The sequence below is a fragment of the Lissotriton vulgaris genome, chromosome 9, assembly GCF_964263255.1.
Source record: "Lissotriton vulgaris chromosome 9, aLisVul1.2, whole genome shotgun sequence".
NCBI classification, from domain to species: domain Eukaryota; kingdom Metazoa; phylum Chordata; class Amphibia; order Caudata; family Salamandridae; genus Lissotriton; species Lissotriton vulgaris.
This window is the reverse complement of record NC_141697.1, coordinates 1,224,748,048-1,224,772,295: the sequence shown is the minus strand read 5'-3', so window position 1 is coordinate 1,224,772,295 and position 24,248 is coordinate 1,224,748,048. Positions and strand designations below refer to the sequence as shown.

The 24,248-nt window shown below is 45.4% G+C and overlaps 1 protein-coding gene across 1 annotated transcript in view; it reads left to right on the top strand.

The window, feature by feature from the left end:
* LOC147693100 (laminin subunit beta-1-like) overlaps positions 1 to 24,248 on the top strand; it is a 381,988-nt gene that overhangs the window by 146,946 nt on the left and 210,794 nt on the right. Inside the window, exons 5-10 of the mRNA XM_086939353.1 lie at positions 10,117 to 10,240; positions 13,199 to 13,272; positions 15,102 to 15,290; positions 16,793 to 16,856; positions 20,103 to 20,305; positions 23,963 to 24,083. Of these exons, the coding sequence (XP_086795479.1) occupies positions 10,117 to 10,240; positions 13,199 to 13,272; positions 15,102 to 15,290; positions 16,793 to 16,856; positions 20,103 to 20,305; positions 23,963 to 24,083 (775 nt within the window). The remainder of the gene's footprint in view (positions 1 to 10,116; positions 10,241 to 13,198; positions 13,273 to 15,101; positions 15,291 to 16,792; positions 16,857 to 20,102; positions 20,306 to 23,962; positions 24,084 to 24,248) is intronic.

Genomic DNA, 24,248 nt, shown 5'->3' with positions numbered 1-24,248 from the left:
AAAAAAGGGGGGGGGGGGTCCAAAAACATTGATTTCACAGGATAATTCCAAAAGGAATGTTTGCACTCCAGCAGCAGAAAAAACAGTTGAACAGAGTTACACCAAATCTGACAGAGTTAAAACTTTACTCGGAAAGCTCGCTTTTCATTATTGGGCATAAATCTGTTCAGACTTTTTCAAGAAATTTGTGTTTAAAGAGCTACTTGAGTAGGCTTGAAGGTGTTCAAAGGTAGGTATATCTGAATGATCTGTCACGTGGTAAAGATAGGCCCCTTTCATTGACCAAGCGAGCTTTTTCCCCCACACTGTTTGCCTGGCTGCAATTCAGAGAAAAATGTTGTAGCCACCTTTACAGGACTTGGGACTCGGTCACTTGGTCATGAAAATGTAAAACAAATAGACTATAAAGAGCAGAATCCTCCCCCAGAGGATAAAATGTTAAATAAGTGTTCTGCGGGTAATGTGATACTCCTGTGGGAACCAGCACGGTCCTCCAGTGAGGTACTGGGAATGCAGCTTTAGCACCGCTACCGCAGGAGTGCTGCGTAATCGCGAAACAATTAAAAAGCATAAAAACAAAATGTGAGTGGGGTGTTTGAGTGGAGAAGGCTACTGGTGGTGGGGTATGTGGGAAGGCTAAACCCAGTGACCAAACCCCTACTGTGCCTGGTCATGAGCCATAAACAGCAGGGTTGGCTTGTGTTGCTGGCTGCAGGATCTGGGCAGAGGCTGAAAGCCAAAGGGGTGTTGGGTGCAGGGCCTGACCTGATTTGACAGTTTCACGACTGTTCCCATTTTTTATATTTGTTAAATTGGCTGATATGTACAATGAATTAATCAGATCCCCAGAGGTCTCCCACTGTCTCCCGTAGTTTATACTTTTCAGAACCTTTGGTCCTTATTACAATTGGCGGTCGGACCGCCGACCACCATCGTTTTGGGCAGGTTACCATCTGACAATGAGTCGGCAGTCCCACCTGCCCGATTAGGATAGGACCACCCTGCAGGTGGTCGTAGAATACTTTTTTCTACTGTGGCTTGTGTTACGGCCCATGAAAAGGGACGCAACAGAAGCCGCAGTAGAAAAGGGCCCTTTGTACACATCCTTGCATCATGTGCCAGGCACCATGTGATGCCTGGCACACAGTACATGGATGTGTAGGGGGGCACTACATGCTCCCCTTAGGCAACTTAGCAGGGGCCTAAGGGGATGGGGGCATTGCTTGGAGCAAACAAAGCCCCTTTCTGTCTGCCTTATGATGGTGGTGGCTCCGCCATGAACAGGCAGTTGGAATTGTATAGCCTAATCCCTACAAGTGGGCCAATCTAGCACCATGTTGAAAGGGCCTGCAAGGCAATCTTTTATTGTTTGAAGACAGCAGACTCTCAAAGCAGTTTCCTCTAAATAAAAAATAAATCACCCAAAACACAGGGAGTTTTCTCCCTGTGTATGGGGGGAATCCTACATGTTGCCTCCCCTGGCAGAGCGGGTCAGGAAAAATGAGTGACAAAGAGACAGCCATCACTGTGCTCTGATGCCCGATGATGGCGGATATACCACCAGGTTAGAGGTTTACACCTGTTGAGCCAGCAGCCCTTCCCCAACTATAAACAGAGTGGGTGAACCATGAGCTCGGGGGGGCTGGAGCTCGGGTGAGTTACAGCGGTGCTCTTGCTCCACCAAACTCTAAATGAGACTTCAAGTCACGTTCCATCTAAAAGTGCACAGGGAGGAGACGACGGTGGGGGTGGTTCACACAAGAGCGATGGATCACAGACGGGGGTCAAAATGTTGTGACCTAGCAAAGGAGCGGCAAATCTCCTAACATAACTAATGCCATGGGATGTATTGGACAAGTACGACAGGTGAGCAGAGTGGCGGCTGCACAACTGAGGCGACAGAGCCGTAAGAGAACACATTAGGATGGGACAGTGCTTAAATTGAGCCAGTGGTTTCCAGAGCCCGGCACCGGCACTCAATGGTCTACACCAGCGCTTATGACAGTCTGGCACAAGGTGGCGCTGTATGGCTAATTTACAGAGGACCACAACAACAGTTCCTTATTTATTCAATATACGTTAAAAATTACTATTAACCGCCATCCAAGCTATTCTCATAGCTTTGGGGCCTGAAAGAGTCCAAATTGTCACACTTGCAGGAGTGTGAGGGTCAGCGGTTGTGATTTTACTATGATTGGCAGCATGGCAGGGGCAATGTATGGTACAAGCTGCAGTGTCTTTCTGATGAGAGCCCTGGCACTTATTTTTTTACAAATTAAGCACAGGTAGGGGGTGAAGAATTTTGGGATTGTGCACAGGCCAGCGTTGTTACTGAGGCATGCCATGCCGCACAGAAAGCATAGACGGCCTCATTTTACGCCTGCCTTGGCCCATCAGGGGGGTTTTACTGCAAGCTAGAACAAACCTTGCTCGCCGTGATAGTGGCCATTGGGTAGCGAGCCGCGGGCCATTGTCCCACAGCGCTTGAGTGCACTTGGATCCCCCTCAATGGACCAAGCTGGGGGACCCTTAAGTTCTGCGCCTTCCTGTCCACCCTCCAGCGTTACCAGGACAACAGTGAGCTCCCGCGAGGCCGGTTCACAAATCCTGCCATGCTCTGTTCACGCGGCTGCAAGGGCGCTTGGCGCGACGCCCGCCCAAGAGCTCAGGAAGGGGAGGAGGCAACGATCCACATCAGAACCTGGGAGATCTTGGAAACAAGATGGGGGTGGGCTGAAGTAAAGGTGGGAGGGATCATTCTGAGGGCGAGCAGAGGCAAGGAGGCTGGAGATGGTCCAAAGTCCCACCAGGGCCAGCGAGGAGTGTAAGAAGGCGCGGACAAAGAGGGGGAAGGGTCGGGGCCAGACCCACCAAAGTTAAAAATGGCAAACATTTAGGCCTGCAGGGTTACTTCTTCATTTGAAGCATTATAAGGACTTTTTTAAAACTGAGAAAAATCTCTTAGTGGACCTATCAAGTGTCAAAGGTTCCCAGGACAGAACTCACACTCACACGTAGCGCGCAGAAGTGTGAGGCTCGAGTCCCCTTTATAATGTATGTATGTAAAACCTACAAAACGTTTGTTCAAGGGAAACAGAGATTGCCCATTGAAGAAACCCCTTCTTGACCACTTTATCATTTTGGGGGCGAGAGAATAATTTATCCACCCAAGTTCCGTACTGGTCCGTCTTACACGCTAATGAATGTTTTTGAGATGGAAAACTACCTGCAAGTTGTTGGCGAATACCCCTAAACCTGCCAGATTCTGGGTTCAGTGCTTTAAGAAATGCCCACACTATATGCCCAGAAAATATAGTACATGTCATCAGTTTGAAAATCCCGAGTCTTCTGTATTTACTGTGCAAATATTTTCCACGTGTGAGTGAAGGCCAAATCACACAGGGGTTTGCTGTCAGGAAATTATAAAAATTGCATGCCTCAGTTCTAATTAGGTATGCAAAAGTGTTTATGAATCAGTTATATTAAGAGGATAAGAAATATGTGCGTGTAAACCCCTGATTATAATTACTTATTTAACAGACAGATATAATTTGGACACCAAAAACATCATAAATGCATTCAGAATACACTTACAACTTTTGGTTTACAGCTCACCTTAGATATGCAGGGGACCAGCTCCTCCTGGGAGGGGCTGGTGTTTAATATCCAGGTTTTAGGTTGCAGAGTGGTGTGGCTCACTGGTTAGAGGCGGCAGACCCGGAAGCAGAGGACGGCCCGGAACCAGGGTTCAATTCCCGACGCGGCAGAGTCGTGGACCAAGGTCAGCGGACTCGATAATTCTCGCCTCGGTGCCTACTCTAACCAGGGATCACACTCGGCAACTCTGGGCATTAGCTTGCCTCATCTCTACAACGGCCCCCCACAGACGCTGGGGATGCCTGGTTTCACCTTGGAGATACCCAGTAGGTACCATCTCACAGGGATAGCCAGGACGGGTTGCCCAGCGGTCTACAGCGCCACGACGCCTCAGGGCAGCAGTGCGCTTTACAAGACACATACATTTACATTTACAGATTTCAAGGGAACTCAGGGCCATATTATCACGAAAGGGCGATACATTATCGCCGCTTTTATCGGCAGGAAACGGCAGCTAAAGCGGCGATAATGGGCTTGATAATATGCCCTTGTGAATTCCCATAGCAGCCCAAGTTAACACCAGAACCTGGGCTTCTATGGGAATTCACAAGGGCATATCATCAAGCCCATTATCGCCGCTTTAGCAGCAGTTTCCTGCCGATAAAAGCGGTGATAATATATCGCCCTTGCTTGATAATAGGGCCCTCAGCCTTTCATCCCTCTGAAGTCGGCTGATCGAGTGTTATCACGTTTGCCAATGGAAGCATCTGTGATGAAGCAGCTAAAAGATAACTGATTTTGTTTGGTAAGCGAGTCCCTTATACGTTATCGTTAATATTAATAAAACTCGTCTAGAAGCATCTTCCTGCAACATTCCTTCATGGACCAGCGCCCTTGGAATCTGGCGATGAAAGCTAATCGCAATTGCAGCACCCCTTAGGCACAGTTGAGTCATTAACCCCAGCCCCAACATTGTCGTTGGGTGGACACAGCGCCTGCCACTTCCCTGCGTCAATCACCCCAACTTCTATCAGAGCACCGCATGACCGATGATGCTGTGCCTCTGGTAAACCAATGCAGCAATACCACACCCAGAATTATTAACACCACGGGTTCAGTTTTTAAGTCTCGCCTAGGACAGAGCATGCGCTGTCTCTTGCAAGACCACTTGTTCCCTTACAGGGAGCTTAGAGCCCGCCCATTGCTTACTATTGGTTGGCTCCATTGTTGCTCTGATTTGATTCCTTCTTATTCATTGGCTTCCATAGGCTTCCTTCCTCTGCTGGTGTTTGTCCCTCCCCTCGAGCATGGATGCATTACTTATGTCCGTCCACTGCTCATTTTGTCAGCCACTACTTTTTTCTTTTTGTTTGAGCACACTGTGAGAGTGCTTGTTTTTCAGCTGTTTCCCTCGTCTACTTCTCCCCACTCCATGTTCCAACCCCAATCTCATTTTTTTTGTCCATGTGAGGGCCTACGCCACTCCCACCCACTCTCCTTTTTCTGGCACCTACTCCTTTCCCCTACTCTCCGTGTGGTTGCCCCCAGCTCTCCTGCCCACCCTCCGTAGTCTGTGTGCTCCCCCATTCCCCACTCAGCTGTACTTCTCTCCCTCCTCCCCTTGTGCTGCATCAGGGGAGCATACGCCAAAATGTTTTTTTTTAAAGCGCTATAACGTGGCTCACCTGGCCACGTCACAGCACTTTTTAAACTAGTTTTAGCCATGCTGCACAGCAACCGCACGGCTGTACATCATTTCTACAAACATTGACCACGCTAATAGTTCTCGTAGACAAGCACTATTGACTTTTCTAGTGCTTGTTACCTAATACAGCACTGCCAATCATTTTTGCCACTTCTGAGGTTTGACCTTCAGAATAGTTGTGTTTTTCCTCCACATATTCGGTCAGATTTTAGCTGGTGAAAATCTTTCTGGAGAAAAACTTGTGAGTTGCCGAAATAACGACAACATTCGTTATCCTGATCCATGTGTAGACAAACTCCAGTTTGTGCCCTAATCGGGATTTCTGCTGACGTCGGAATGGGGCCGATTGTTGGCTGTCATTGCGATCACAACAGCACCTTCTATCGCGACATGCCACACATTAATATCTAACAGAACAACGTAGACAGAACTCATGATGCACACCCTGCCAGGCCCACATACACCTGGGGTCTCTTATGACAAAGTCACTCAATGCAACAAAGCAAGTGACCGTGCTGCGCTACACCGTGCTGCGCTGCCCTGTGCTGCGCTGCACTGCACTGTGCTGCGCTGCACCGTGCTGCGCTGCCCCGTGCTGCGCTGCATTGTGTGACAGGGAAAGGTCAAGAATGCACAGTATTAATCCGATATGGCGAATTATTGTCTTTCCGTTGCACTGGCGCCCTTTTGGTAGCCTAGCGCCGACTCAGGCACACTTGCGCCATGGTGCAAGGGTGCCTATGTGGCATGCAGGAAGGGGCATCTTTCTGGCACTCTACCAGGTTTACAAGTTCTTGTACATATGGGGATGCGTCAAAATCCACGAGAGTTGCGAGGGGGAAATCCCGAGCAACGCCCATGAAACGCCTTTCTAGGGCAGAGAAGCACAACCCAGCGATTAGAGCTGCGTTACTCTAGATTTTTGAAGCCACTCAGAGCAACACAAATTGTCTTTGCGTGTCTCTTAAAAATCTGACTGAGAGTTCTGCGTCATGCATGTACCACGTTGTGTGGGGCAAAAGCGGCTTGACCCTCTCATAATTACGTCCCCAAATATGCAGCTTGTGTGGAACACATCAGCACTCACAGCTTCCACCCTGCAATACTCTCAAAAACACCACTTTCCAAGCTCACGTATAATTTGCCTTTCTCAAACAGAAGATACTGGACAATCCCCAAAAACCCCTGTGCACACAACACCCACAACAATTGGTAAAGTGAGGCCATCTCAACAGCACCCACACCACACCCACATTCTGTTTTCAACCATTCAGATACAATTACCTCAAACATTGTACACTATCATACTGAGAACATAACAGGATACATATTTACCTGGTGAGCACTATTGTCAAGAAAACAATCGCCTTAGCCCAGGCAATGGACAACCAACCACCCGGTCCAACAGAAAAAACTAAGAAAAAGTCCTCTGTCTGAAAAGCCATATATATGTAACTTATTATATGTAACTTACTACAGAGCTGTTTATCGAGATCAACCTCATGTTATATTCACACTAGCCAGCACAAGCCATTATTAAATTAGACACCACACACAACCAAGGAACCAGGCAGAGTCAAACACAACCAAACAACCACACATATATGGAAACACACCCAATCCTACACATTCAAGCCCAGCGCAGCCACCATACTCAGCCGGTGGATGGAAACCTTAAATGCAAATGAAACCATTTGGAAGGGTGCCTTGATCGAGATAGCGCTTCAGCGCAATCCTGTTTTGGTTGAAAGCACTATACAGATGCAGATAATATAACATTAAACAGGGTTTAGAAGCAAACTTCCAGTTTCCACTCTTTCCTACCATGCCATGGACCAGTGAGGGGTGCCAACCAACATTGCTGTGAGTTTACACCATATTGTGACTAAGTCACTGCTCTGATAGACCCATTTTCTTTTGACAGTCTATTGAGTTCCTGAACAACACAACAGTGATTTATGTCCCACAAGCACCATCTGCTTGTCTCTTGGACCCACTGTCAAAAATCATGATTCCACAGAGTGTGTTGGGAACCAAAGGTGGACACAATGGGGCAGATTTACAAGCCCCCTGCGCCTCTTTTACGCCGCCGGTGCGTCACTTTTGTGACGCAGCGGTGGCGCAAAAGATGCGCCATGGTGCTGGGTATTTACAACGTGACGCATCTCCAAGATGCTTTCAAGTTGTAAAGCCCTGCTCCAGAAGGAGGCGTTCCATCGCAGGGGGGTGGGGCGTTCCGGCACAGGAACGCCTCCTAAAAGTGGCTGAATGAAATCTACCAGATTTCACTCAGTCACTTTTGGGCCCATGCTGCGTCAAAACCCTGCGCCTGTTCAAAGCAGGTGTAAGGATTGATGCAGCATTGTGGAGATAGGGCCCCTAGAGCATTGCTGGAGCTGCGTCGCTCTTGCGACGCAGCTCCAGCAATGGGCCGCCTTTAAGGCACAGATGCGTCACGCATCTGTGCCGTTTTTGCCCCATGGTGCGCCGCATTGTAAATGGGACGCATCCATGGTGGCGGAGCCGTGACGCACAATATTTTGCGCATCTCTGCTGATATGCAGGGATGCGCCAGTTATTGTAAATCTGCCCCAATGTGTTTGCCCAAAGCACGCAGATGTAGTAAAAAAGGAACATATTAAGAGAAATAGGAAATAAGGAAATGGATGCCAGAGCGCATATCGAAAGATTTATGCACATAGCCCTTGAGTATGTATACGATCCTGCAATATCACCCAGTTAGAAGAATCCCAGACTTTACTCTTCACTGCACTTGATGTTCCCTCCTCAGCGACCCCCATCTCCTCCCCAGAGCAGATCTGAAGAACAGTAATGGGTATTCCGAGGAGCTAGTCACATCCTACCTCAGGGAATATGCCAGTGCCCCACCCTCTTATCTTCTCTGCGAAAAAGCTGCAAGAACAGCACTCCTCTCTCCACAGCACCCTGAAAAGGAATCCCTCTCCCAAATGTTCCTTTTCTATCTGACCTTTGCAATTTCCATGGGATTTGTACTTAATATTTTAAGTCCCTGGTCATCACATGTACTTCAATAAAAGTTCAGTTCTACTTGTGGACTCCGCCATCTTGTTTTGGGCGGGACTTCCTGTCTGATGCTTGATGGAATGTTCCCCTTTCTCCTTACACAATAAGGAAGTTTGAGGATCTTAGCTGCTTCCTTCCCAGAATTCCTGAGTGCAACTTTCTGCACTAATTAACTAATGTGAGAAGTGTGTTACTTTCCAGATTATGCTTTTAGGCTCTGTGGAAACATTTTGATATCGAGAAAATTAGAAACTATTATATATTTACTCAGAGCAAAAAATCATTTTTAGCCTCTCGGTGTCCATGAGCTGAGGTGAAATCCGGTGGAGCCAGGTTCTGCCACTTTGTGACAGTAAAGTAAGGCAAGAGTGATAGGGCACCACCGTGTGGCAGAAACAGATTAATGTCAAAGGCAAAAAATTGGGGTCTTAAGAGGAGGGGGTGGGGGCATTCCTACTTCAATAGATATTTACTTACACTGTCCCTCACCGCGTCTCACCACTGTAAGTTACACCAGTCAGCGAGGCGTGAGTACAGTACCGACTAGAGGAATGTCTCTTCGGCTTTGCGGGTGGGGTAAACAAACAGTCAAGGGGCTGAACCCTTCCATTGTGTGACAAAGAGGCTTTTGAGGATTAGGCGAGGACATGTTACGGTAAGTGAAGCAAATGTAATTACACACCAGCAAGGAGTAGGGCAGGCGGTGATAAGGTAATGCATTGCAGGAGCCTCTCCGCAAGCCTAGACTGGTGTGTAGTCGACCCGCCCTGCCATGGAGCCTGGCGTGTCAGCTCCAGACATGGTAAATGAGCATGGCTCCATCAGAGAGTCTGGCAGGATTATTGTTCTATGCTTACTTTCTTGTACCCTGCAGGCCTTCATTTCAAGCGGAGAGAGTCAGCTCAGGTGCAGCGTCTCGTACCAGTAGCCGCCGCGCTGAAACCTGAAGTGAACTATTGTTAGGGCAGGTTCATAGACGCTGCCCGCCGCCATGCAGCCCATTAAGCAAGACAAAAAATAGTCCCTTATACCAGGTAGGGGATAGTAAGGACAATGGTAACATGAAAATGGAGATACATTACTACCGCTCTTTTCACCACAGGGGGTAAGGAATCTAAATGCATAAGTAAATGAAAAATGTTGAGGGTTCGACAGTAGCAGTCAAAAAAAAAAGACCTGCACCACCATAACTTTGGTGCTGAAAACAGTGATCTTACATAAGCCTAGTGCCCAGAGCACAGATCATTAGCTAACCTTCTCAGCGCTATGCTTTACAAGCATGCTTTTTCCACTCCTTTCATATTTTTGGCTTTTGTGTTGTGTTTTCCTGCTATCCCTCATGGTGTTTCTGAACAGGGCGCACCTCCCCCTCCTCTGCTCCAACATTCTCAGCAGAATGGACTGTTGATCCCTTTACCAGTTTGCTGGGTGGATTATAGTGTTGGAGTCAACATGCCCTCAAGGAATGAACGAGGATGCAGAGATTATCAAGTAAAGATGCTAAACACCCACTTTTGAATCAACATAACACAATAAATGATAAACAAGTAGACATTTTTAGCTTCAGGGGCAAACTTGTGAAAATAATTTCCAAAGAAACTTGCACCAAAAATAAAGAAACACACATGGGAGTGAAGGTTTTGCTTTCACCATCTGTCCACCAACTTCACTAATGTGGTAATTTTGGAAGCACATATGCACTTGTCTTTGCATTAATTCTTTATCCTTTAGTGGTCACACATCTCAATAGGTCTCCTTGTGTCCTGCAGGACTCCGAGAAATGCTTTTACTGCGACTCCCGAGTGCCCTACATCAAGGGCAGCCACCGGATAGAGAACGTTATCTCCCTGACAGGGCAAGATGGTGAGATGACCTGGTGGCAGGCAGAGAACGGTAAGAGGGACAGAGAAGTGACTTTCATTCACTCAGAGGGGCATATATAAACTAAGCGTGCGCAGAGTTTCAAAGATATTTCTTTTTTTAATGTTGAAATCCTCAATACCTTAATTAAGTTTGCACATTTTTTAAATAAAAAAGAACAATTAACAAGAGAAAGAAACCGCAAAAAGTATGTTTTGAAGAAAAAAACTGCAAAAATAATTTCTTGTGGGGAATAATGTCACAGGTTTGCCTTAAACTTCTGAGAAAAAACCTTTTGGCAATATTTTCAACAGCAAGCGTTTGCAAAGTTAACACACTTCAAAAAGTGCAAAACTTGTCATTTTTACAAACCCCTGGTGGGAATATTTTAATTCCACCCCCTGTCATAATACACATAATTAAATAAATATAATATGTCTACTGGTTCCTCAATGACATGCAATTCATTGCCCTCAGTGCTGTGAACTTTCTTGAATTCACCTTCACCCCACAAAATTCCCTTTCTGAAAACCTCACACCCATGTACTCGGCTAGACCACAGCATCTATGAATCCACAGAAAGGTCAGTCTTTCTTTTTTAGGACACAAGTCCAAACCTTTGGTGCCACTGACCCGTCGCTTCAAGGGTCGATACCCTCTCTTCCTCCATCGTCCAAACTTTAATGTGGAAACAAAATGGAAACTTACGGTTGTGAATAGGGTTTTTCCTCACAGGTGGGCTTTTCCACAGTGGCAAAATATATCTCACATGTGATATTATCTGTCCCTCCAACAGGACCTTCGGAGAGAAGAAATAAGGGAGCTGGGGGCATATTAGCAAGGAATTGCGATGTTAGCGGAGAAAACATGCTATTAGCAACGTTTTTCTCCATTGTGCTAAAATATCCAGCGATAGCGGTGAAATGCGTGAATATCACTGGAAATCCAGCGATATTCATGCATTAACCCCAATGGGGACTTAACCTGACAATCCACCTCCCATTGAATACACTGGTAAATCCTCCGATTAGCAGGTGTTAGATTCTAACGATAATCGCGCTTAGCGTGACTTTTTATATCGCTAAGCCTGCGTTGCTAATAGGGGATAGCTGTTTTAGCGACTGCTTTCAGTCGCTAACAGTTTGGGTACGCTCACTTTGCATGTCATTTGCGATAAATATTACTGACATGCAAAGCGGGCCCCTAACCGGTCACTATCGCCTAAAAGCTGTCGCTAACTGCTGTTAGCGACAGCTTGCTAATAGGGAGATAAAAATATTGCCGCTTTAGCGGGAAATAGTCCCGCTAAAGCGGTGATATTGCCCTTGCTAATATGCCCCCTGCTTTTTAAAATCCATGCGGCTACTAGCTGCTTACAGGAATGCACAGTGGGGTGAAAAAGTCTCCCATAACTTTGCAAATAACTGTGTACTAATCTGAAGTCTGTAATTAACGTTAGATTCCAGAGAGTAAAAGTCCCTTAGCGCTTAGCAAAAGCCCTCCAGGCACTTCAGTAGGTGAACGTGACCAACAAGGCCAGTTGGTGCCAGGTTTGGAAAAAGACTGCAGCCTGTCAAGGTCAGGAAGTGGGTGAAGGTCAGACAAAGTCTCTGCTGGCTGCAGCATTGGCCATTGATTAGTAGAAGGTTATGGGTCAAAGGGTCACAGGTCACTTCTTGGGCATCAGGGGACATGTTCAGAAGTTGTTCACAATCAACGAGGACCTGGCAGCTTCACTCACTCACAGACCTCACCAACACAAGCCCTGAATGGTTGTCAGTGGCGTAATGATAATTGAGGGAGCCCCCCTGCCAGGTTGGCGGAGGGGCCTCCTCCGGACTCTATTAGGAGCTCTCAGGCCGGAGTGCAGTGCTGAGGGGGCCCCCTTGAGCTTGAGGGCCCATGACCCGGGTGGAGAAGGCCCAGAGAGAGGCTCAACCCTTCACCTAGTGGAAGGATCTTCAACCTTTTTTGTAATAAGATCTACTTATGGCCCAGTGTAAATCATCGCAAGTTAATAACACATAATATCCATGTTGTAGTAGGGATCACATCAGAGAAGATCACATTAGTGGGCACACTATGCAAGTAAGCAGCAGTGATGCCCTCAGTGCTTCGGGCAGGATTGACAGCGGCATTGACATCTAGCAGCCAAAGACGCAAGGCCCCTTGCACAAATGTTGCAATAGTAGTAATAGTTCTTCCCAATGCTGCATGATTTATCACTCAAATATTTTGGAAACTCCCACATTTTTATTCAAATATCAGCCTTTGTGTTTTGAAAATACCCAAAGTCAATTCTTGAATTCACGGTCTGTATTCTTGGCACACAAATATGAATTTAAGGGAGCAATACCTTTGGACTTAGTAGCCTTAGTAGCCTGGGCAGCACACTGGAAGGCTACTCACAGGCAGCTGGAGAGCTACCAGCAGCTCATGAGCCACCTGTTGGAGAAGCCATACCTAAGAATTTGAGCCCCTCATGAAGAGCGTCCTGGAATATGGGCCAGTATTACCCCATACTGGGGGTAGGAATATTTAATGAGTAGGGAAAATACAGCCCAGTAAGGGTTCCACCCAGATAATCCATTAAGAAATTAGGGATTACTGGAGGGATCAGTAATTCTGCATCCAGTTCCCCCAGCAACTTCTCATTTTCCCTAGATTTCACACAGATATTTCTGAGGTGTTTAGCCGTCGAAATCTCCATGTGCAAGTAAAGAACTTATAATACCAATAGGGTGTTAACCGATCCCCTCAGAATTAAAGAGGCTGCGTGTAATCTGGGCCCAAATCTGCAACGCACGGATACTCAAGAGCAAAGGTAAATTGAATCTCTCAATTCCCCAGCAATGCCCACAGATGATAGGCCCAAAGATGGGTTTGTTTTGAGGTGACCAAGATTCATACCTTAATGTCTACAAAGATGCAGTCATGTACCTGTCTGGAACTGTGAGTGATGTTCCGTGCCTCTGTGATTCTCCTCTACAGGTGTGGAGTCCGTCAGCGTGCGTCTGGACCTGGAAGCTGAGTTTCATTTCACTCACCTGATCATGAAGTTTAAGGTAATTTCTAAGTAGACGTGATTCCAGGATCCTTTCCATCTTTGGATAGATGGTCTGCCGAAGGGCCCTAGGCAGTGGGATTTGAATTTTTTTGAAGCTGATTATTGTTCCCTTGTTGTACTCTATGCTGTCCACCTGCAAAGCTGATACTTTGTGGGGGCTGTTTGCCCTTCTAAGAAGCTATAATTGCTCTCCCTCAATTCATTAATCACAAATGTCTTTTAAAACCAAGAGGTCCTCAAATGAGAAGAGTCATTGACACCCAACTCATGTAGCCCCATGAGAAGAGAGTCACTTTTAAGCAATGGCAGGCTGTATCCTCTGAAAGGACACTCGGGCCTGATTCACAGAACTAACTTAAGACAAAATCCTAAACATACTACCATTTTGGTATTCACAGAAGTAAGGAGTCCTAACTTTAGGACTCCTAAATGCCTTCTGTGAATACCAAAAGTTTTAAAGTTAGGATTTTTCTCAGTTTAGGAGTCCTAACTTTAGGACTTAGTCTTAAATTAGTTCTGTGAATCGGATCCTAGGTCTGGGAAAGAATTAGCCACATGCTAGCATTTCACATGCAGTAGCATAGAGTAGGTGCTTAACCTGCAACGCCTCTAGACATAAGCGCACCGCACTCAGGTCCTGGAGAATGGTAGTTATGCGGGTAGGCACCCTGGCTCCAGGTGAGCTGAGAAATAGATCTGTACCTTCTGCTTTTGCCATCTGTTCCCATCTCCTCTCCCAGAAACCTCTAGAATATTGACAATGCGCTATCAGCATAGCTATGGCCATCGCCTCATACAACCCTTGTTGAACCTAAACCACTGAGTTCAAGAGAACAACCACCCAGGCAGCTACTAGTTAGGCTCAAAGTCCTGGCAGCCTAGATTAGGCCACTCCAACTGGACAGTCACAGAGACTGCCCCTTCACACCCCACAGATGCTCTCATATCTCTGGCCTCACACTAGCCTTGAGAATACAGAGAAATGAGACAGTGAGTACCTTTCAGGTGCTGTCTCTCCTTCCCTCAACTCTGTATTCACTTCATGGGTCTTCTCCTGTGTCCCCCCAACTTATCCCATTTCTTCTCCTTGACACTCTCCGATTTTAAGATTGACTCTCCCCTCCCTTGCTCCTAAACCGACTCATTCCCATCCCCCAACACCCCCTAAGTGTCCTTCAAAACCCTCCATCGAGCCCAAATCCTTGGCTTCCCATATTGTCCTTAATTCCCCTTCTATTCTCCTGCTGTCTCCCCCTCTCTGAAGGATCTGCAGGTGTCTGTGGTGTTCAAAAAGTGAAATGTAGGTGCCATATGAAATACAAAAATAAGTAAATAAATAAATAATGGGGCAGAGTGTTCACCAACAGTAGGTTAAAAGGGAGGAGAGTTCTGCTAACAGCCAACCAGGTGAGCTTTGGGCCAAGTTCCTTAAAAAGAATAATAATTGCCTTATCCTTTCTGGGCTTTCATAACTCGCCCAGATACTCCCTGCAAGTGTATCGCGGACAATATTGTAGTTGAGTTCATTTGAATAATAGAGCAGACATTTGACTTGTGTTCACAGTCAAGTATTGTAAATGTCCTTGCATTGATGATGTAGACATCTGCTTAGAGACTGCAGTAGAAACGTGTGCATGTATTGTACCTGGCCTGTGAGAGGGGTGTACTGGAGTAAGCGTGACAGTCTCCAATCCGTAACCTCACAGTGGTAATTATATTATAATCCACTGAATATTACACACACAGCCTGGACCACTCAGGAAGCTCTAGGTATCAAAGGAGATCCTTTGTTTACCAGCCTACCCAATGTCCCCTTCTGTTTTTCAGACATTCCGTCCGGCCGCAATGCTGATTGAGAGGTCGGTGGACTTCGGGCGCAGCTGGAAGGTTTATCGGTACTTCTCATACAACTGCACCAAGATGTTCCCCGGAGTCCCTATCCAGACCCAAAGGAAGGTCGACGATGTCATCTGTGACCAGCGCTATTCGGATATTGAGCCCTCAAGCGAGGGGGAGGTGAGGAACCATTGGGAAGAGCATGGCCGCCACTGCCGGATCCACTTCATAAGAAGGTGTTCATGACCCACCTCCCTCCTGTATTGAGAAAGTCAGCCAACTCTAGATTCTACACCACTGTATTCTTAGTATTTATTATTATTTAATTCTGGGTTGAGGTTGTGCAAAATTCAAATACTGCAAGCAAAGTTTTACAAAGCTCACAATATTTGGTGCTTCAAAACCATGCCACATTACATGTACTTTCAGTCCTGTACCCTTATTCCGTTCCATTTAGAATCTCTCGTATACTTGTGTCCTTACACACCATTAACCTTACACCCCCACCCTTAAGCTCTATACTTTACTTCCCTAAATTTGCATACGTAGCCCTTGACCCTCTTACATTTACTCCATTACTTCTTCTCCTTACCCTTAGCCCGTTCTCTCTTTTCACCTCCACTTAACCTCTTTCCACCTTCAGGTTCACCCCTTACCTCATTAGCCCCTTGCCGCCACCCTGCCCTACTATATAATAACTATACATTATTTCAATATATGACTTAAAATGAAATGACAAGCAAAATGGTCTATAGTGAAACTGTAGTGCATGAGGAAATCCCCACAAACTAATAATAAACTTTGCATGAACAAACTCTGGCACGGCTCTGCCCGGCACTTCGGCAAGAGCGGACAGGGCACCATCATGGCAGCGGTACATTCCGATGCGCGCCTTGGGATTGGGTCGCGCGCGTGAGCTGTTTACGTTACAAGCTCACGCGCCGACCCAATCCGAAAGCGCACGTCGTAATACGACGCTGCCATAGAGAATGCTGCGTGCGCGGCCATGTCTTGTAGCCACATTCCAGCTCGTTGTCGGCTGAGACGCCAGCTATAGTTCTCTGGCGAGAACGAGCGCTTCGCGCGTTACTAGCTGAGACCTAAAACAATATTGCAATGAAATGGATGTGAACACAGAGCATGTTCCTCCATATTCTATATGTAGTGAAGAACAGAATGACTTACATATAACCTCACAAAATTATACTTTCTGGACTCTACTCACAATCTTCAGATTTATAAACAGTATTTTCCAGAAATGTGTGGCTCCTTTAATCTGTCTTTTCAGCTTTAAATCAGAAGGTTTCAACTGAAGAAATTATTCTGTAAGGAAGTCTGTTGTTACTTTGACCACCATCAGTTCTACATATCATTAATTGGACTAAGTCTCTTCAACCTGCCTTTACTTTGATCATTAACTTTAATCAAAATACGCTTTATTTGAATGTCAGGCTCCTACCCTAACCAAGACCTTAATCTTTCAGCAAACCTTCACCCTAATCTTACCCCAAACACGTAAGATAAAAAGAGATACAGTTAATCTTATCAAAATAAGTTGTACAGCCATTGGTTAACCTAAAAATCGAACATATTTGCCCATCAGAACCCATCTGGTCACATCTTTGCTTGAGAGACAGTATCATTTATAAACATAATTATTTTATGTTTTGTCTTGTGTCTAGGTCATTTTTAAGGTCCTGGATCCCGCAATCAAGGTTGAAGATCCGTACAGCACAGAAATCCAAGGTACATTGACATGGCATTGCTGTTTATGGAATATCAGTTGTCAGCACACATGAATTTACCACGCATGCCTTGACCATGCATGTGATACATGTTGACTATTGCAACATATTATATTATATGACTAGCTTACCCGTCCCGCGTTGCTGCGCTCTCAGAAGAAAGGAAATTTAAGGAAACTTGTTATAACATTCAATTCACATTGTGTCATTTTTAAAACAGACTTAAGACAAAATCCTAACTTAAGTCTGTCTTAAGTCTGTCTTAAGACAAATTTATGACAAAATCCTAACTTCGGTGAATACCAAAAGTAGTAAGTTTAGGATTTTGTCTTAAATTAGTACGGGGAATCGGGCCCAGGGATCCAAACGTTATAGGAAGCCGCCACCAAAGCGGTTTGCGAAAGCTCACTTTGCACTTATCCCACTAAATAAAAATAAAAAATGTGGAGATAATTGCATTGTTCAATTGGTGTTACAATTATAAAACCATACAACTTTTTTTCCATACTCCTTTTCAGTATAATCAAGATCGGTGCTATTCAATAATCACCATTGCACATTCAGGTGTTTCACTTTTCTGTCATGACAACATGCTGTTGGATTTATAGCTTTTTTGCTCACACTGTAAAGGCATGCGTGCATGTAGATCAGAATACTGGCCAGTTGTCAAATGTATCTACAAACCGTGCTTAATTTGAGTTGGTGGTTTCCAGTGCCTGGCACCTGCACTTAAACGTCAACACCGGCATTTATAACAGTCCTCTTCACATTTTATGTATAGTGTAGTAAACTCTTTCTGGTAAGAGGCTTGAGCCAGCAGTGACGGGTGCAATGCTCTAGGTCTGGCCAGGTGCAAAGCCCAGATATGCCAGTGCGCCTACTCCGTAAGTCTTCAGCAAACGTCATAGGCAGAATTTTAATTTGACACATCTTTAGGGATTATCCATCATTGATAAAATGTGTAATATTTATATTTATGTCTCTGCGTCTCACTCTCTTCCCTGATATATATCCGTCATTGAAACATGTGTGTAATGTCTATATTTATGTATCCGTGTATCAATCTCTTCCCTTATATATCCATCATTGATACATATGTCTAATGTCTATATTTATGTCTCTGCGCATCACTTTCTTCCCTGATATATCCCTCATTGATACATATGTCTCATGTCTTTATTGATGTATCCGTGTCTCACTCTCTTCCCTGATATATCCCTCATTGATACATACATGTAATGTCTATATTCATGTATGTCTGTCTCACTCTCTTCCTTGATATATCCCTCATTGATACATACGTGTAATGCCTATATGCATGTATCTGTATCTCACTCTCTTCCTTGTTATATCCCTCAATGATACATACATGTAATGCCTATATTCATGTATGTCTGTCTCACTCTCTTCCCTGATATATCCCTCATTGATACATACGTGTAATGCCTATATTCATGTATGTCTGTCTCACTCTCTTCCTTGATATATCCCTCATTGATACATACGTGTAATGCCTATATTCATGTATGTGTGTCTCACTCTCTTCATTGTTATATCCCTCATTGATACATACGTGTAATGCCTATATTCAGGTATGTCTGTCTCACTCTCTTCCTTGATATAGCCCTCATTGATACATAAGTGTAATGCCTATACTCATGTATGTGTGTCTCACTTTCTTCCTTGATATATCCCTCATTGATACATACGTGTAATGCCTATATCCATGTATGTCTGTCTCACTCTCTTCCTTGATATATCCCTCATTGATACATACGTGTAATGCCTATATTCATGTATGTGTGTCTCACTCTCTTCCTTGATATATCCCTCATTGATACATACGTGCAATGCCTATATTCATGTATGTCTGTCTCACTCTCTTCCCTGATATATCCCTCATTGATACATACGTGTAATGCCTATATTCATGTATGTCTGTCTCACTCTCTTCCTTGATATATCCCTCATTGATACATACATGTAATGCCTATATTCATGTATGTCTGTCTCACTCTCTTCCCTGATATATCCCTCATTGATACATACGTGTAATGCCTATATTCATGTATGTCTGTCTCACTCTCTTCCTTGATATATCCCTCATTGATACATACATGTAATGCCTATATTCATGTATGTCTGTCTCACTCTCTTCCCTGATATATCCGTCATTGATACATACGTGTAATGCCTATATTCATGTATGTCTGCCTCACTCTCTTCCTTGATATATCCCTCATTGATACATACGTGTAATGCCTATATCCATGTGTGTCTGTCTCCCTCTCTTCCTTGATATATCCCTCATTGATACATACGTGTAATGCCTATATTCATGTTTGTCTGTCTCACTCTCTTCCTTGATATATCCCTATTTGATACATACGTGTAATGCCTATATTCATGTGTGTCTGTCTCACTCTCTTCCTTGATATATCCCTCATTGATACATACGTGTAATGCCTATATTCATGTGTGTCTGTCTCATTCTCTTCCTTGATATATCCCTCATTGATACATACGTGTAATGCCTTTATTCATGTATGTCTGTCTCACTCTCTTCCCTGATATATCCCTCATTGATACATATGTGTAATGCCTATATTCATGTATGCCTGTCTCACTCTCTTCCTTGATATATGCCTCATTGATACATACGTGTAATGCCTTTATTCATGTATGTCTGTCTCATTCTCTTCCTTGATATATCCCTCATTGATACATACGTGTAATGCCTTTATTCATGTATGTCTGTCTCACTCTCTTCCCTGATATATCCCTCATTGATACATACGTGTAATGCCTATATTCATGTATGTCTGTCTCACTCTCATCCCTGATATATCCATCATTGATACATACGTGTAATGCCTATATTCATGTATGTCTGTCTCACTCTCTTCCCTGATATATCCCTCATTGATACATACGTGTAATGCCTTTATTCATGTATGTCTGTCTCACTCTCATCCCTGATATATCCCTCATTGATACATACGTGTAATGCCTATATTCATGTATGTCTGTCTCACTCTCATCCCTGATATATCCCTCATTGATACATACGTGTAATGCCTATATTCATGTATGTCTGTCTCACTCTCATCCCTGATATATCCATCATTGATTCATATGTCTCATGTCTCTATGTATCTCTCTGCGTCTCACTCTCTTCCTGCTCACCCTTGGTCCGCTTCGCCTCCACCTGACAGTAACTTTGCCCGTTCTCTCTTCTTCTCACCAGAGCTTCTTCAGATCACCAACCTGAGGATAAACTTCACCAAGCTGCACACCCTGGGGGACAACCTGCTGGACCAGCGGGTGGAAGTGCTCCAGAAGTACTACTACTCGGTGTACGAGCTGGTGGTGCGGGGCAGCTGCTTCTGCTACGGCCACGCCTCTGAGTGCTCGCCTGTTGAGGGCGTGGCAGGCGGGGTGGAGGGCATGGTAAGGCAGGAGTCCTAGTGCTTACTTTCAGTTGTATCCTCAGGGCACTAGAGGCAGTCTTGACACTGGGAGGCCGGATTCGAATCCTACAATATGTGCAGAATGGGCAACTTTGACAGAATATTTTAGAACAGAATTATAAAAAAAAAGTAGTTTTAGCAAATATATACTTTCCCAAACATTCAAGAACTGGAGTTAGAATGTTGAGTTATCCTCAAATTTGACCTTGGGGAAATGTACACTTACTCCAATTGTTCTGGGACTGGGGGTACAAGATTAAAGGATCTTTAGACACTTTTGGTCATAGGCTCTAGAAGTAGGGGTTGTGGGGGTACCGCAGCACCCCAAAAATAACCAAGCTGGAATTCAGAAGGTGAAGATGCCTTTAAATGTTGTCTTTATCTTGCCACATTTGTTGGGCATTCAAACACAGAGGTCAAATGTCTTTAGACAAATTCCTGCCTATTCCTTTAATGTGGAGATTGGTGTTCACTTTCATTCTCTGGAAACAAAGTGAGAGAATTTTGTAAAGTGAAATATGCGGAAAACTTGCTGGAGTAAAGGAAACGTGAAAGGGAAGGCTGTAGTTTGTCATTTTTGCTCTAAAACAACATGTAAACACCTTCAAACGGGCTGTATAAATATTTCAAGATATATCAGCAGTTAAGAAGGCACAAAAGAAGAACTTTTGTAATTATAAAGTGTCATAAGATCTAAATGAATCATTACACTTTGCTTAGTTATCTGCAAATAATAATTATTATTTTCACACATTGTACTATGTGCGTTATAAAGTTTTACTAGCAGATTGAGGGGGAGATGTATTGCTTTTTCACACAGCGGAGCGCCGCAGCCGTGAATGCTGCGCCACACTGCGTGAAAAGGAGCGAGGAGGAGAGCGCCAAATTTACTAAAAATAAGGCACTCTCCTCCCCTCTACCTAGCGCCGGCGCTGAAATCAGCTTCCGTGCACCACAGACCACATTTGCACCAGGGTGCAACGGTGTCTCCATGAGTCTGGCATAGGTTTTGTGCTGGAAGGGCACCTTTCTAGTACAAAATAATATGCTGAGACTCACTTCAAACCTTTTCCCTTTTTGTATGCGTGTTGTACAGTGCAGCTCACACGCAGAGCCGGAAAATGATGGGGAAATTAAAGCATATCACATTCCTTGTGCCTACAGTAAAAGGGTGCACTTTTCTGACACTAAGCCCAGTTTACTTTGTTTACTAAATTCGTTTAGTGTCAGAAACCTTGGGTTTCATTTATGAGGCCCTACCGGCAATATTGGCCGCAGGAAAGACACTTTTTTTACGTTGCGGTGGCGCAATATGTCACTGGGTTATTTATAAGACTACGTAAAGCCACGTTATGTGGCATTTCATGACCTTATAAATATCTGTCCCTTTCATGCAGAAAACTGCATAAAAGGGGCGTTCCATGGGTGTTGCTGCGGGCGTTCCCAGTAACATCATGTTTTTTTGGCATTGCCCCAGATTTACGTGTAATCGTAAGTCTCCCCAAGGCAGGCATAAGGGAGGCACGTAAGGGAGGCACAACGAGGAGAAATATTTTTATTTCTCCTTGTTTTTCCTTTTCTATGTGTGTTGCAATCTGCAGCACACATAGAAAGAGGATAAAGCCTCTTGTGATGTTTTTGTGCAGGAAGGTGTCCCTTCCTGCACTAAAATAATCATCTTCACAATGCAGGCATCCTTGCACCATGATGCAAAGGTGCCTGCGTTGGTGCACGGCAGCCCATTGTCCGCCAGCACAGGGGTAAAGGACAGGAATGCACCGTATCTAATAGATACAGCGCATCCCTACCCTTTTCTTCTGCCTTAGGGCAGCGCGGCAGCAAGGCCTGCTGCGCTGCCCTAGGGCAAAAAAATCATAAATGAGGCACCTTGCGCAGGTGCATGGGAACGCCCGTGCTCCACCCATAGTGCAGCCCCCAGGCGCTAAGTAATGCACGTTATCCCCAGTGTTAGCGCTGGAATGTAAATCGCGAAAGAAAGATTTTGCACCGAATTGCATCACTTGTGTGACGCAAACACAGCTTAAAATATTAGTGAATCTCCCCTTCGTGCCCATTTCAATTCAAAATGTGCTGTCTTTGAATGACTGTGCACTTCCACCACGTGCTTTAGTAGTATGTTTGTGACCGTGTGGCCCAGAATTCACTCCAGCTGGTCACCCACCACCCCTGTACCACTCTCCTGCTGCGGGGACTTAGGTCAAATTGATGACAGCACCCCGCTTTGAGAATTGTTCAAGCACCGCTTCTTTTGGGGTAAATCTACATTTTTTAAGACTGGAATTAAAAGGATACATTCTAACCCCAGCTGCTCTTTGCAGGAGAGCCCCGCCCTCAGAGATTTAACGGCAGGACATGGTCAAGTGCATGGCGAGAACTCTGTGTTAACATCGATTCATCAAATTCGGCTAGAACACGAATTTACAAAGATTGGAAAATGAAACAAAGGGGCATATTTACAAGGGGCCATCGCCAGCAGAACGTCACTTTTAGGAACGTTCTGGTGGCGATATCCCCTTCTTATTTACAAAGCGGTCTTAAGCCACTTAACGTGACTTAACGCGGCCTTGTAAATAAGGCCCCTTTTCACGCTTCACTTAGTTTGAAAGGGGAGGGAAATGGGAGTTGCAGCGGACGTTCCACCGCATCACCCACTGCTTTTTGGCGCTGCCCATATTTACAAGGATGGGGCAGCGCCAAAAACTAAGGCCAGGTAAAGCCTGCTCTTAGGATGCTGATATGAGGAGAAATTATTCATTTCTCCCAGTTTTTTTCCTCTTTCCATGTGTGCTGCACAGCAAATCGCCATTATTGGTTGTTTTGTGCAGGAAGGTGCACATACACAATCGTCCCTGCAGCGCAGGCGCCCTTGCAACCTGGCAGAGTACCTGCGCATGCGCAAGGCAGCTTTTTTTAGCATTCTGGGGAACGCAGGGGTGCACCGTATTTTTGTAAATACGACACACCCCTGCGTTTAAAAAATGTTAGAGCGCTGTGTTACTATTTTGGATTAACACTGAATTCTGACATTTTATTATAAATATCCCCTAAGGTGTCCAGGTGACACAAGACCCTTTTGTAAGCCCCCACCCCATAGGCCAGTCCTTGTGGGTTCCCCTTCCTTCCTTAAGTACTGGCGCCCTGTGTCGGGGAGGTTTTGGGTGTGGGAAGGGTTTGTTTAATTGAAAGCGCGTGACTCCGAGAGCGGGATTAAACAAATTACTGGGAACAACTCGTGAGAAATAAACGGATTATACGATCAGATGAAATGTGCCTGAGAGTGGTTCAGAGCGCGAGCCTGACCCGGCTCCCAGACATTCCCCCGCAGCCTCATGCTGACCCCAGGGTCAGGCAGGCCAGGGATCCTGGGTGAGCGGCCTGAGGCGTGGTCAGGCCGGGAGGGCTGGAGCCGGGTCAGCTGCATATCAGGAACACATGGGACTGAATCTACTTCCGCTCTACGCGTCTATGGGATGTACTGGTCTGTGGGGAAATCTCAAAATGTCTCCAGAAGCCGGTGAACTCTGGGTAAATTCTATCTAGGAAGTGATTCACAAAGTAGGGTGAGTTGTAATGAAAAGTGTCCGTTCTGTTTTACAAGATGGCGTCTCTCTTCCAGATTCACGGCCGGTGCGTGTGTAAACACCACACCAAAGGCCTCAACTGCGAACTCTGCAAAGATTTCTACCACGACCTGCCCTGGAGACCAGCGGAGCCGGACAACCCGCACACCTGCAAACGTAAGCGAGTGCCGTGGTCTGCTGTGCACAGGTGCCACCTGCCAGGTGCCCTTGGCCGGGGTGGAGGGTAGGTGTACACTGGAAAAGACTCCGGTGTGTGTGGTACACTGCACCGCCCCCAGAAAGCGACCAGATGCCGTGCCTTACAGCTCAGGGTTGTCGTGT